Source organism: Hemitrygon akajei, chromosome 7 (assembly GCF_048418815.1).
Source record: "Hemitrygon akajei chromosome 7, sHemAka1.3, whole genome shotgun sequence".
Lineage (NCBI taxonomy): Eukaryota > Metazoa > Chordata > Chondrichthyes > Myliobatiformes > Dasyatidae > Hemitrygon > Hemitrygon akajei.
The window spans coordinates 130,051,127-130,066,741 of record NC_133130.1 but is presented as its reverse complement, the minus strand read 5'-3'; the positions used below and the strand labels follow the sequence as shown (position 1 = coordinate 130,066,741).

General features: G+C 43.3%; 1 protein-coding gene across 12 annotated transcripts in view; it reads left to right on the top strand.

The window, feature by feature from the left end:
• ep400 (E1A binding protein p400) overlaps window positions 1-15,615 on the top strand; it is a 223,349-nt gene that overhangs the window by 147,839 nt on the left and 59,895 nt on the right. For all 12 annotated transcript variants that reach the window (XM_073051939.1, XM_073051949.1, XM_073051946.1 and 9 more), the window contains 5 exons: window positions 7,776-7,937; window positions 13,285-13,368; window positions 14,330-14,464; window positions 14,727-14,771; window positions 15,153-15,306. In XM_073051939.1, the coding sequence (XP_072908040.1) occupies window positions 7,776-7,937; window positions 13,285-13,368; window positions 14,330-14,464; window positions 14,727-14,771; window positions 15,153-15,306 (580 nt within the window). The remainder of the gene's footprint in view (window positions 1-7,775; window positions 7,938-13,284; window positions 13,369-14,329; window positions 14,465-14,726; window positions 14,772-15,152; window positions 15,307-15,615) is intronic.

Genomic DNA, 15,615 nt, shown 5'->3' with positions numbered 1-15,615 from the left:
CTTGGACAGATGTATGGCTTGGAATAGTTTAGCCCAGCAGTTCTTAACCTTTTTTATGTCATGGACGCCTTTGGCAGTCCGTCAAGCCTATGGACCCCTTCTCAGAATAATGGATTTTAATGCATTAAATAACAAGACTGTACATTTAAAATCTAGATTTAAAATTTAAATCTAAATTTAAAATTAAATTGTGTTTTTTAAAGACATATCAGTGTGATGACTGTTGTTGCTTAGCTTAAATAAGGACATTAAACCATGGGGTGGTCTTTGACAAAGCAATACACATGTCACGTTGGATATCCAATCACAGGGCTGCCTGATATTTGGTCAGCTATGTTCCACAAGTGTCTGCAGACAGGAAGGCTGCGGTCACATTCGACCTAGCTGTGGGTCTTATAACTACCGTAATTTCGAAGTAGGTATGAACGTATCTTTAATGATATCTTGTGATATCTGTATCAACTGGAATGTGATTTGAAAATATCTGTGATTTCTATTGGTGACAAAGTCATAGGTACTGCTAACACTGCTGTGGTTTGTCGCCTACATTCATAATTGAAGGAAATGCTGAATTTCATTTCGAGGTTACTGAAAGTAAAGATGTAAATTTGTTCCCATCCAAGTTCACAGAACCTTGGAATCTGTCCATGGACCCCAAGGTTGTGAACCCCTGATTTAGACTGATCGGGTCAAATGTGTGCAACTAGGAATAACTGAGACAGGAATATTGGTTGATGGGGACCAATTGGACCAGTTTCTGTGCTCTATGACTCTGACCCTAACCTCCTCAGGCTGTCTTGAGGGAAAAGGCAGGTTAAAATTTTGACTTCTCTCCTGGCAAATGAGGCCAACACTTAACTGTACAATTCAGTCTTTAAGATCCTACATCCTGTAGGATCTGTAGAAAAGTGATCCTATAGAACAGAGCTGAGAGCAAAGACAAGAAGATGATTCTTGTAGGAACAGACACTTTTATATTGAGAGAAAGCAAATTCCTGAGATAACCTAAGGGTCTTTTAGAAAACGTACAGACATAGCATGTTTAACACCTAGCCAGTGAAAAATGAAAGAGGATAAACTGTTATATTGCTTTACCACTGGTAGGCAGAGTCTAACAGCACATACTGTGGAACAACACAAATTAAAAATACAAATTATAGGTTAGTGAAAGTACAGTTCAGAAACATAGAAGCATAGTAAACCTACAGCACAGTACAGGCCCTTCGGCCTGCAAAGCTGTGCCGAACATGTCCTTACCTTAGAAATTACCTAGGGTTACCAGTAGCCCTCTATTTTTCTGAGCTCCATGTACCTGTACAGGAGTCTGTTAAAAACTCCTATCATATCTGCCTCCACCACCATCGCCAGCAGCCCATTCCACGCACTCACCATTCACTGCGTAAAAAAACTTACCCCTGACATCTCCTCTGTACCTACTTCTGTATGGGGTGTCAGGGAGGGTAGCACCTCTGGTGGGGGAACATGTCGCGTCCTTTACAAGGTGGTTTGTCCACCTTTGTTCCCCACCTGGCACTCAGCTCTCATGTGTGTCTCCTCGTAGCTGTTTGCATGTGACAGTGGCCACACCCTGGGCAACAGCTTCGACAAGCCGGCTAAAACAGATGAGGATAGCCAACAGGTCTCAAACCCTCGGTGAGATAGGGAGTTGTCTATCCCAGCATGTGAAGACAGACTCCGGAGGATCAAGCGAACGAGGCCAATGGAAGGTCCAGCAGTCAAGAAGGCGGTCCCTGCAAGCGTTGTGGAATGCATAGAGCATGACAAGACACAGAAGACGCCTTGGTCATCCACCGTGCCGAGTCCCATCTCCAGCCATCTCGACTCTTGTCTTGCTACTGGATCTAGATGGAAATTGGGAAGAGAGAGTGAGGCTGATGCTGCACAACTCTCCCTCACTTAAATCCAAATCAATTGCTAGCCTCGACACCATCATCAAACATCTGGCTGGTGGTGTAAAGGCATCAGCGCTGGACTTCAGGGCGAGAGGTCCCGAGTTTGAATCTGGCTGGCTCCCTTGCACACTCTCCATCCGTGCTGGGTTGAGCGTCCAGCTAGCAACTCAATCTTGTAAAAAAAGTACTAATGGTGTCGAGGTCTTCATCGATGACGATGGATGAACCAAACCTTACTTCCAAGCACCTTAAAACTGTGCCCTCTGGTACTAGCCATTTCAGTCCTAGAAAAAAACCTCTGACTATCCACACGATCAATGCCTCTCATCATCTTATACACCTCTATCAGGTCACCTTTCATCCTCCGTCACTCCAAGGCAAAAAGGTCGAGTTCACTCAGCCTATTCTCATAAGACGTGCTCCCCAATCCAGGCAACGTTCTTGTAAATCTCCTCTGCACCCTTTTTATGGTTTCTACGTCCTTCCTGTAGTGAGGCGACCAGAACTGAGCACGGTACTCCAAGTGGGGTCTGACCAGGGTCCTATATAACATTACTTCTTGGCTCTTAAACTTAATCCCACAATTGATGAAGGCCAATGAACCATATGCTTTTTTTAGCCACAGAGTCAACCTGCGCAGCAGCTTTGAGTGTCCTATGTACTTGGACCCCAAGATCCCTCTGATCCTCCATACTGTCAGGAGTCTTACCATTAATACTATATTATGCCATCGTATTTGACCTACCAAAATAAACAACCTCACACTTATCTGAGTTGAACTCCATCTGCCACTTTTTAGCCCAGATTTGCATCCTAGAGATGTCCCGCTGTAACCTCTGACAGCTCTCCACACTATCCACAACACCTCCAACCTTTGTGTCATCAGCAAATTTACTAACCCATCCCTCCACTTCCTCATCCAGGTCATTTATAAAAATCACAAAGAGTAGGGGTCCCAGAACAGATCCCTGAGGCACACCACTGGTTACCGGCCTCCATGCAGAATATGAGCCGTCTACAACCACTGTTTGCCTTCTGTGGGCAAGCCAGTTCTGGATCCACAAAGCAATGTCCCCTTGGATCCCATGCCTCCTTACTTTCTCAAAACCTTGCATGGAGTACCTTGTCAAGTTTAAGTCTTTCTAAAAAAACTTAATTCAACTAATACCTTATTAATAGCATAAAGAACAACCGATTCCAACACAACACATTCTTTGGAATGTGGGAGGAAACTGGCTCACCCAGAGGAAACCCCCATGTCCACAGGGAGATCGTACAAACTCCTTACAGACAGCAGCGGAATTGAATCCAAGTTACTGGTGCTGTAATAGTGTTACACTAACTTCTGTGCCACCCTTATATGAATTTTTTTGAAGTAAGTTTGTTAACTTTTGCAAACAGATTTGCAGATCATCTTGAAATCACATGGAATTTTGTAAATTCAGTGGAAGTTTTGATTTTGTTTGATAAATTCAAGGTTCCTTACCTGCATTCTGGGAAATCTGCTCCCAGATGAAATAGAAATTCATCCAGGTTGGATGAGCAGACCTGTCACATGGTGGAGCGTGGTTCAGTGGTGAAAAGGAAGTGTCAATATCATCCGAATTGTCTTTATATAGTTTTATAGCCTCTGAACTATTATAATTTATGAAATGCGTACTGTGGGAACAATTTCCACTTTCAAAAATGGTTTGCAAAGTACCGATTGTAAATCTACGTTATTGCTTTGAAGGATGTTTGACATTTTATGAGGTCACAGTGCTCTTTAATCAAGCTTCCCCTGCTTGCCCTAGCAGTTTTAGAATCCAGCTTGGCACTGAATAGCGTTTGATAGAGTTGCTCGAAGCACTCTGGATCATCTTGCTGTACAATGACACTGGGGAATTGCGCATTATTAACAACAGAGTCACCAGCAAAGAGCGTTTACCTTTGCAGAAACCCAGTCATAGTTTGACCACAAGGTGGTGCCATTGCTCCATGATCATAATCAATAGTTTATGTTCTGCACCGGGGAGAAGATTGTTACCAACAGGAGGAGACAAGTTCAGCACTGTAAATGTAAACAAACCAATGCCTCTGCTGGCAGCCACGTGCAGTTATCTTGTATGACGTGTCCTCAGATCAATCCAATAATAATGTTCCAAAAAGTCAAAGAAATGTATTGAATCCTTAATTAGTAACTAGCAAAACATACAATCTTGAAGTGATGAAACTTAGGAATCTAAAACTCGCGATGGTAAATGTACGTAAGTGGACTTATGCAAAGCTGAGCGATTTCAAATGTAATTAAGTGGTCAACAAAAGGTATGACACCCAACATTTCCCAGCTCTAAACTGCCGTAAACAAAGCATGAATACATAACTAAAGTCTTTGAGTTTACCACACTCCCATCCACATGACTACCATGATAAACATAATAAATGTGCTGCACACAATACAATGCAGATGCACAGCTTCCACAAGCACCTTGAGTTCATTGGCCATAATGGTTGATCTGTCACTGAATCCACTTACAGTGGATTCCAGTTAATTGGGACGCACTGGGGCCATAGAAAGAGATAAAAGGTATTAAAAAGACAAACTACTATTTAACTAAGTAACATATGTATTTAAATAGGACATAGAACAGATTAGAACACTACCAATGCCTCTACAGTACTATAAATCTGTGCGTTAGGTCCGTCTTACACATACATAATGCTAGAGGAACTCTGCAGGCAAGCAGCACCTGTGGAAAAGATTAAACAGTCGACGTTTCGAGCTGAGACCCTTCATCAGGGCTAAAGAACGAGGATGAGAAGTCAGAGTAAGAAGATGGGAGGTGGGGAAGAAGAAATACAAGGTAGGTGATAGGTGAAATGGGGGGGGCTGAAGTAAAGAGCTGGGAAGACATTGATGAAATAGATGAAGGGCTGGGGAAGGGGGAATCTAATAGGAGTGGACAGAAGGCCACGGAAGAAAGGAAAAAGGGAAGAGGGAGGAGCACCAGAGGGAGGTGATGGAGATAGGGTGAGAAATGGTGAAGGGGGGAGCCATTACTGGAAGTCTGAGAAATCGCCATTCGTGCCATCAGGGTGGAGGCTATCCAGACAGAATACAAAGTGTTGCTCCTCCAACCTGAGTGTGCCCTCATCCCGGCAATAGAGGAGGCCATGGACTCACATGTCAGAATGGGAATGGGAAGTAGAATTAAAATGAGTGGCCACTGGGAGAATTCACTTTTTCTAGCAGACAGAGCTTAGGTGCTTGGCAAAGCAGTCTCCCAATCTACATTGGGTCTCATCAATATACAGGAGGCCACGCCGGGTGCACCGGATACAGTGGATGACCCCAGCAGACTCACAGGTGCAGTGTCGCCTCACCTGGAAGGACTGCTTGGAGGTGTAGGGGCAGGAGTAGCACTTATTCCGCTTGCAAGCATAAATGCCAGGAGGGAGATCAGTAGGGAGGGATGAATGGACAAGAGAGTCGCATAGGGAGCAATCCCTGCACAAAGTTGAGGTGGAGGAAAGGTGTGCTTAGTAGTGGGATCCCATTGGAGATGGCATTAGTTATGGAGAATTCTGGAGAGTAATGGAAATTATGCTTCACTGTGCACCTAAGCTTGATCCACTGGTAAAACCGGGATCTCCCAGTGGCAACATATTTTAATTCTACTTCCCATTCCCATTCCGACATGTCAGTCTATAGCCTCCTCTACTGCCAGAATGAAGCCGCGCTCCAGCTGGAGAAACAACACATTATATTCCATCTGGCATGCCTCCAACCCGATGGCATGAACGTTGATTTCTTGAAGTTCCAATAATGCAACATCCCTCCCCCCAGCCCCCTCACCATTCCCCATTCCCATTCCTCTCTCTCACCTTATCTCCTAACCTGCCCATCACCTTCCTCTGGTTCTCCACCCCTTTTCATTTCTTCCATGGTCTTTTGTCCTCTCCTGTTAGATTACCGCTTCTCCAGCCCTTTATTTCTTTCACCAATCGACTTCCCAGTTCTTTACGTCAGCCCACTACCTCTCCCGGTCTCACCTATCACCTACTACCTTGTATTTCTTCCTCCCCTCCTCCCACCTTCTTACTCTGACTTATCATCCTTGTTCTCCAGTCCTGATGAAGGGTCTTAACTTGAAATGGTGACTGCTTACTCGTTTCCACAGTGCTGCCTGGCCTGTTGAGTTCCTCCCGTGTTTTGTGTATGTGTGTTGCTTGGATTTCCAGTAGCTGCAGATTTTCTCTTGTTCTGTGTTCTTTCTACTGTAAATGAACAAAATTAGTGCATAACCAGGTGCAGATAATGGACTGCCTTTATACGATGCTTTCAATAATTGCATCCTCCAAATCTTGTTTTTCATTGTAATGTGCAAAGTGGCTTCAAGTTTTTTATCTTTCCTAACTTGTTGAAGTAGTAAAATTGTTTTATTTTCACTTCTGGCTGTTTCTGACATCCCCATGCTGAACTACAGTGAGCAAAACAGTTCTGAATTGCTTTGCTGCTTATTTCTTGCCAACTATCAGTGACAAAAACCACTGCCTTTTGAACGGAAGCGCACGCAACTGACGCTATTTAAAAACTGATCGCTCTTAGCACAGTGTAGTGTCTAACAGCCATGCAAAAATAAATTGCAATAAAATTCTAAAGAGCTTTGCATGAATTTGCCATGAACAAATTTTAATTGGATGGGTATAAACATTCCCAGTTCCTGAGAGCATAACCTTGATTTGTATTTAGAGCAGAAGGCTGGTTTTTTTTCTTCCCAAGCAAAACAATAAATGAAACAAATCAGGAGGTGGATAATTGGTAAATGAATTAACACATTATACATAAAAAATATTGGTTGTAATTGTTTGAAATCCTTTTAGGTTCAGAGGTAAATTCAAAGTGAGTCAGCTCAGTACTAGCAACAGTGGAATACATTCAAACTCCTACACCAGAGCATTTTTGCTAACAGAAATTCACATCACAGGTAAAGCCCTCCCCACCACTGAGCACTGCTACACGGAGCGCTGTCATGAGACAACAGCATCCTTCCCCCACTGTCCAGTCCATGCTCCCTTCTTCTCTGTGTTACTTTCTTCTTAGGACCCACACCGTCAGGTTCAGGAATAGTTGTTATCCCTCAACCATCAATCAGGCTCTTGAACCAGTGAGGATGACTTCACTCATCCCAACATTGAACTGATACCACAACCTATGGGCTCACTTTCAAAGACCCTACAACTGATGATTTCAATATTTGTTATTTTGTTCTTTTTTATTATTACTGCTTTGCTTTTTCTTTTTTGTATTTGCAGCTTGTTGTATTTTAAACATCAGTTGTTTGCCCAGCTGTGCAGTCTTCCATCGGTTCTAATGTGTCTCTTTGTACTTACTGTGAATGCCTGCAAGAAAATGAATCTCAGGGGAGATTCACAGTGATTTTCATAGTAAATAAAAAGAGACCGAATAGAATCGATGAAAAACTGCACACCAAGATGGACAAAAACCCATCATCAAAAGACAACAAGCTGAGCAAATAACACAAAAAACAAAAGTAAACAAGCAATAAGTATTGAGAACGTGAGATGAAGAGTCCTTGAAAGTCAGTCCATAGGTTGTGGGAACATTTCAGTGATGGGGTGAGTGAAGTTATTGCCTCTGGTTCAGGAGCCTGATGGTTGAGGGTTAATAACTGTTCCTGAACCTGGTGGTGTGAATGCTGAGGCTCCTGTACCTCCTTCCTGATGACAGCAGCAAGAAGAGAGCATGACCTCAGCTTATCCCACTCACTCCGGTTGCTGTTGTGCCAGAAACATTAGATGGGGAACAGTGTCAATATAAATGAGCCTATTGATAATAACCTTGTTACTTGTTCTGTCCAGGCACTGAATAGCATTGAGCAGGACAGTGGTGACCTCGGTAAAGCAGAGTTGACAGCAAGGAATGAACACGAAGGTGCGGTTGACAAAGCCACGGAGAAGCGTAGGTGTGTGAGCTACGAGGAGCCTACCTACCTGGATGGATTGGCAGCACTTGTGGAGCAGGTGATTAGTTTTATTTCTTCTGGTAATCTTTATACATTGAGCCTTACGGAGGATGTAGTTTGGCCCTTCATATCTAAGCCAAACCATGTTAAGTATTGAATGCACTCCTCCCTGTCCCCCCGCCCCCACCCCAGAGTCCTGCTAATTATCCGGTTACCTCTACTTGTATTGGAAGAATTTGGTCCCCATTTTGAAGCACCAGATCAGTTTAAAACTGCATTGCTATTGACAAGTAAACTCTAATCATATCAAAACCCCACTGAATCCGAATCAGGTGTCATATCAGTGACATGTCATGAAATTTGTTGTTTTGCGGCAGTAGTACATTGCAATGCATAATGGAAACTATTAAGTTACACAAAGTACAGTATATATATAAATTTAAAAAATGAATAGTTCAAAAGAAGAAGGAAAAATATTGTAGTGTTCATGGGTTCATTGTCCATTCAGAAATCTGATGGCAGAGAGGAAGAAGCTGTTCCTAAAATGTTGAGTGTGTGTCTTCAGGCTCCTGTACCTCCTCCCTGATGATAGCAATGAGAAGAGGGCATGTCCTGGGTGATGGGGGTTCTTAACTGCAGCAAGTTCTGTTCACCCAGCTGCCCTGTGCTCACTTGCCTGCATTCAGGGGTCCAGCTACTAGGCATTGAGGTATTAAACAGAGGCCATAGAGAGCTGGCCAGTTTCTCTGATGTGCTGAGCCGTATTTACAACTCTGCAGTTTCTTGTGGTCGCCCGCAAAGCAGTTGCAAGCCATGATGCATCTGGGCAATATGTTTTCTCTGGTGCATCAATAAAAATTGGTGAGAGTCAAAGGGGACACTCCAAAGTTCTTTAACCTCTTGAGAAAATAGAGGCACTGGTATTTTTTGGCCATGGCATCTTCGTTTGGTTTAAACATCTCTTGCACAAGATGTAACCATGGTGTTACTGCATTGTTAATGTATATATTTTGAAGTCTGGAGGGCAATTTCTTTTCAAATTTATTGTATTAAATATCCCTGGAGCTTTCAAAATTCATTACTAGTTTTAATATCTAATAATGCATTCTTCTTGGAATTGTTTGAATATTTCTTTAGCCAACAGGCACAGTTGGTTCAGCATGACTGTGTTAACTGCAATAAATTATTCTTTATTTGTATCTTCGGGGGAAGTTTAATCACTGAGTTGCTGACAGCAGAGTCCAGCTCCTTGTACCAATTCACTGCGTACATTAGCAGTCTGAGTCACACTTAAACACAAGAGATACTGTAGATGCTGGCAGTCCAGAGTCACAAGAGCAAAATGCTGGAGGAACTCAGAAGGTCAGGCAGCCTCTATGGAGAGGAATAAACAGTCGACGTCCTGTTGACGTGTCTCGACCCAAAATATCAACTGTTTATTTGTTTCCATAGATGCCTGCTGAGTTCCTCTAGCATTTTGTGTGTGTCCATCACACTTACCTAGTTTTGCTAAACTTTGCTCCTTATGTAAGAGCCTCTTAAGACCCTCTATATTGTATCTGATTCCACCACCACCACCCCTGGCAGCACATTCCAGGCACCCACCACTCTCTTGTGTCTTTAAAAAAAATTGTCCCGCACATCCCCTTTGAGCTTGCCCCCTCTCAAATTAAACCTATGCCCTCCGGTGTTAAACATTTCGATCCTGCGAATAAGATGGTGGTTGCCGGACGATGACGTGATTTCTGTGTGGGAGTGTTTTTTAAATGGAAAAGCCTTTGGACTGGGGCAGTTACACTCGCTCTACCTCAGAACTCCTGGTCCAGAGGCACGAACAAGCTTCACAAACTGGGATCCTCCATGGTTCCAGTGGATGACCGTTACATCTTCTGTGCCTCGTCATGCCCTTTGCTCTCCAGAGAATGATGCAGAACTAAACACAAAATACATTGCAGATGCTGTGGTCAAATCAACACGTACAAACAAGCTGGATGAACTCAGCAGGTCGGGCAGCATCCGTTGACTGCTCATTTCAACTCGATGCAGAACTGCCTTCCTTGCTTTGGATCTCACTGTAGATCTCGTCCACCCAGTCTGTTGGTGCTGACCTTGTGTGCTAGGACAGCCATGGCCCTCTCTCACTGGGGTATGAGGCCTATGGCTAATCTCACCTGGTTTAGCCCAACTTTTAAAGCTGTGTACTGGGGTGTGGCTGCTGTCTCATGCAGACAGCTACTTGGAGCCACAGGTGAGAGCTGAGTGTCCAGTGGGGGCCAAAGGTGAGTGAGCTTCCCTAGAATGGACATGACAGGTTCTTTCACCAGAGGTGCTAGCCCTCCCACCATCCCATACACCTCAAGGGGAAAAAAGATACAGATAAAGGCCATCTATCTGTTCCTCTCTTACTTTTATAATCCTCTGTCTGATCTACCCTCAGCCTCCTGTTGGCTAATTCTCACCACCTATTCACAATTAATGCACAATTAGTGCAACCGTTAAATGTCTAAAATCTGGACTGGGTTTTGTCATGAACATTCTCACTAATGTTAAATTGCTGTTGCAGCCAATTACTTGTGGTTTTCTTAGTCGGTGTGAAAGATCATGGAGAGAAGGCAGGAGAATGGGTTTGGAGCCGGCTGGATTCGAACTCTGGAGCCTTTGCTCCGAAGTCCAGCACCGATGCCACTACGCCACCAGTCGGCCTATATTTTGAATAAAGACATGCAAACTGGACTGGACGGCATTTCATTGCATTACCGTCTACATGGGCTTCTCAGACAAGCCAATTATTTACTGCCTATCCTTAGTGCTCTTGAAGTTAGTGGAGCTGCTGCCATGAACAGCTGCAGTTTGCAGGAGATGCTCCCTAAATATGGGTGGTGGGGTGGAGATGCACCTCTACCAAAGGAGGTGCAAGGTGCTTCTTCCCTCCACTAGTCTGCAGGTTACCATTGGGCAAGGTGTAGCACCTGCTTAGTCCCTGATCAGGGTTACATGAAGCCATGAGAGCAGGTGGTGGATGGTCACATGAGCAGCTGGCGCATATCACAAGTCCTGGTTATGCAACCACTAACACCGAGCAGACCATATAACCATATAACAATTACAGCATGGAAACAGGCCATCTCGGCCCTTCTAGTCTATGCTGAACGCTTACTCTCACCTAATCCCACTGACCCGCACTCAGCCCATAACCCTCCATTCCTTTCCTGTCCATGTACCTATCCAATTTTGCCTTAAATGACAATACCGAACCTGCCTCTACCACTTCTACTGGAAGCTCATTCCACACAGCTACCACTCTCTGAGTAAAGAATTTCCCCCTCATATTACCCTTAAACTTTTGCCCCCTAACTCTCAACTCATGTCCTCTTGTTTGAATCTCCCCTACTCTCAGTGGAAAAAGCCTACCACGTCAACTCTATCTATCCCCCTCATAATTTTAAGTACCTCTATTAAGTGTTCCCTCAACCTTCTATGGTCCAAAGAATAAAGACCTAACTTGTTCAATCTTTCCCTGTAACTTAGGTGCTCAAACCCAGGTAACGTTGTAGTAAATCTTCTCTGTACTCTCTCTATTTTGTTGACATCTTTCCTATAATTTGGTGACCAGAACTGTACATAATACTCCAAATTCGGCCTTACCAATGCCTTGTACAATTTTACCATTACATTCCAACTCCTATACTCAATGCTCTGATTTATAAAGGCCAACATACCAAAAGCTTTCTTCACCACCTTATCCACGAGATTCCACCTTCAGGGAACTATGCACCATTATTCCTAGATCACTCTGTTCTACTGCATTCTTCAATGCCTTACCATTTACCATATATGTCCTATTTGGATTATTCCTACCAACATGTATCACCTCACACTTAATTAGCTTTAAACTCCATCTGCCATCACTCAGCCCACTCTTCTAACTGGCCTAAATCTCTCTGCAAACTTTGAAAACCTACTTCATTATCCACAACGCCACTTACCTTAGTATCATCTGCATACTTACTAATCCAATTTACCACCCCATTATCCAGATCATTAATGTATATGCCAAACAACATTGGACCCAGTACAGATCCCTGAGGCACACCACTAGTCACCGGCCTCCAACCTGACAAACAGTTATCCACTAACTACTCTCAGGCATCTCCCATCCAGCCACTGTTGAATCCATTTTACTACTTCAATATTAATACCTAATGATTGAACCTTCCTAACTAATCTTCCGTGTGGAACCTTGTCAATCTCTGAAAAGTATTGATAATGGCTGGGGTCAGCTGTCCTGTAAAGGCACTGCCCAGAAGAAGCAATAGCAAGCCACTTCTGTAGAAAACATTGCCAAGAACAGTCATGGTTACGGATAAGACCATATTCACCCAAGTTAAAACGACATGGCACATGATGATGATGATGATGACTGTAAATGCTCTTGAGCAGAAACATCCGGGTTTAAACCCATCGACAATGAAGGAGCTCTTGGTGGCGTGTGACATGGATGAACATGGAAGTAGTGGCATTTCTTCTTCATCCTGCCCTAGTGGAGTAGGTTATTGCTGGACCTGTAGTCTTTAATTAGTGTGACACTTCCAGCATGGGGTGTTGGAGTCTGGAGTTCAATCCCAGTGTCCTCTGTAAGGTGTCTGTACATCCTCCCTGTGGAATGTGTGGGTTTTCTCCAGGTGTTCTGGTTCCTTCCTAAAGTCTAAAGACATACCGGTTAGTAAGTTAACTGGTCATTGTAAATTGTCCTGTGATTAGGCTAGGGTTAAATCAGGGTTTGTTGGGGGTTGCTGGGTGGCGTGTCTTGAAGAGCCAGAAGGGCCAAATCCATGCAGTTTTGCTAATAATAAATACCCAGCTCTGTAGCAAGGTGTTCATAGCCCATTGTTATATTGTCATGTTCCATTAGTCTAATCAGACAGAGTGTGTTCACTTCTCCTGTCTACGTGTCATGCTCAGTGATGGCTATGCACTTTGATCCACAACCCATCAACACAAAGTGCTGGCATTGACATCAATCCATTCTTCAGAGTACTGGTTGAATAAATGCTTCTCCATTACTGCATGAAGCTCTAGCGGGCAGTACAGGACAACACTGCCTTCAAGATCTAGACTGCAGGTAGATCTCTCCATATAGTTGTTTCAAGAATAAGCTTTTAACATGCTAAATGAACTATTTCTAGTTACAACAGAACTTCCTGCCCTTACTACAATTGTATACTCACGAAGTCCTTGCCCTGTTTTAAATAGAAGAGCTGGAAATTAGCTGTGAGCACCTTAAACTTTTCCAATTATACACTGGTTCCATTACTATCAATGTTAGTGGTTTATACCAGATATGTTCAGCAATTTAATGATTCTGTGAAATTTCCAGTCTGAAATTGAGTTTTGTTTTCATGCAGCTTACCCCAGTTGAAAAGTACGCGATGAATTATTTAGAGCTGACGCAAGCGTTTATAACACCAGCAGAGCAGAAACTACCTGAAGTAAGTAATTATCCACGTGGAATGGAAGGACTCTTGTCTGAAACTCTTCCATGATTCCGACTATGATGGAGAGGGATATATTATTACTCTTGGAATCAAGTCCAGAGACCAGTATAAAGTTAGTTTCTGTTTCCAGTTGCCGAGAAGTGGTTCTGGATGTTATAGATTTTGGTTTTAAAGATGGGTATGTAGTTGGTTTTGGGTGGCAGGGTGGAGGTACGTCTCTATCAAAGGAGGTGTAAGGCGCTTCTTCCCTCCGCTAACCTGCAGGTCCCCCTTGGGCAAGCTGTAGAACCCACTTAGCCCATCCGATCATGATAGCCCACCTTGTACGACGTGGCACATAACAAATAAATATAGTTGGTCAATTAACAGATATGCAGCAACAAATGCAGAATGTGGGGCACACTGGGTAAAGGTGACCATTTCATTTTTCTGAATGCTAGGGATTGCAAGGCTGGGCAAACCAAAGTTTCTCTTTCTCATTTGGGAAGTCACTTAATTCAGCAGAGCTAATTCTAGGATGTGGAGTGAGGAAATTTCACTAGCAAAGAGGTTTGGGAACCAGAGCTTGTCACTTTTTGCTCTTCGTCACTTTTTCTTGGCATGATTAGATTCCTAATGCCTGGGATCCTGAAATGTCAATTTCTGAAAGAAGGTCATCCAATGTGTCCTTGAATTAATCAATAATTTAGGGGAGTTTATGTAAAATTTAATTGTAATTTTCCTGTTGCCACTGATTTGAATCTTAAATCACAGCTTGAACACCAGCGTAAAAATTTGCCAACCTTTGTTTAATGTGGTCATATTACATACTACTATAGGTGTTGTTATTGTCAAATCATTAGTATTGAAAGAACCAAATCACTTGTATGGATACTGACATGAAGTTATTGGGAGGTTTTTTCCACTTTGAAAGAACAGTCTGAGCCATAACTGTAATTTGTGCCGTTTGCCTCAGGCTCAGGTGAAAGCTGCAAAGCGGGTGTGGGAGTTTGGACAGTTGCACAGCCTGAAAGAGGAAAAGAAGAGACAGCTAGAAGATGAAGAAAATGATGTGCTGTTCACTTACAGCCGGGAGGATGCATACAACAAGGTATATACTGGTTTCATTGTGACGAGAATCTCATGCTGTTGGTGCACTGTGGGCACTGTTCCTCCTAGCTGCCGTGCAGTAACTGAAATGCTCCTGTGCTCGTAGCCTTTGTTGCTGTGCTGCTGGAATTTTTCTTATATATAGTGTTTTATTAAGGTACCCTACAGTTTTCAGGCCATGTTTAAAAAAAAATTATTCCTGCTCTTGCTGTTGATTGAAAAGACAACTTCACTCAATTGTATTTTTTCCTCTCTTTGTAAAGGAGTATGTGAAAGAAGTAAAGGATGGCCAGCCTGAAATAATGCCCGTGAGTCTATTTATTTATTTATTGAGATACAGCTCAGAGAAGACCCTTCCGGCCCTTCGAACTGCGCCACACAGCAATCCCTCAGTTTAATTCTAGCCTAATCACAGGACAGTTTACAATGATCAGTTAACCTACCAACTGGTGCATCTTTGGACTGTGGGAGGAAATCAGAGCACCTGGAGGAAACCCATGCAGTCATGGGGAGAAGGTACAGATTCTTTACAGGCAGCGGTGGGAATTGAACCCCAGTCACCTGTACCGTAAAGCATTGTGCTAACCACTACGCTGCCACGTCGCCCCATTGCACCCACTTCTTTCAAAAGGATTTAGAATCTTAAGTTTAAAATCTGAATGGGTTACATTGCTTTCTATCTCTGGCAGATTTGGACACCTCCCACACCGCCCCAGGATGACAATGATATCTATATGGATCCAGTAATGTGCCTGATGTATGATACTACTCCGATTCAGGAGTCCAAACTGCCCCCTGTTTATGTCCGAAAGGAACACAAGAGATTAAAGATGGACCCCTCAGGTGAGGAAGCATATCAGCAATGTGCAGCTCATATAGAACATGGGCACATTTCATTAATTAAAATATTGATCAAGGAAGAGATCTAGACTTAACCACTTCCTGTCCTCTCCAGTCTTGATGTAGCCTCTGTGGTAGGAGTGTAATAATGATCATGATCCCTCCATAAGTTGATGATAGAAATTTGATAGTGATTTACATAGAGCATTGAACGTCACAGCACAGGTACAGGCCATTTGGTCCACAAGTTTGTGCTGAACTAGCTAAAGGGACAAATCAAAAATCCCAGGCACTAATCCCTTTTACCTACAC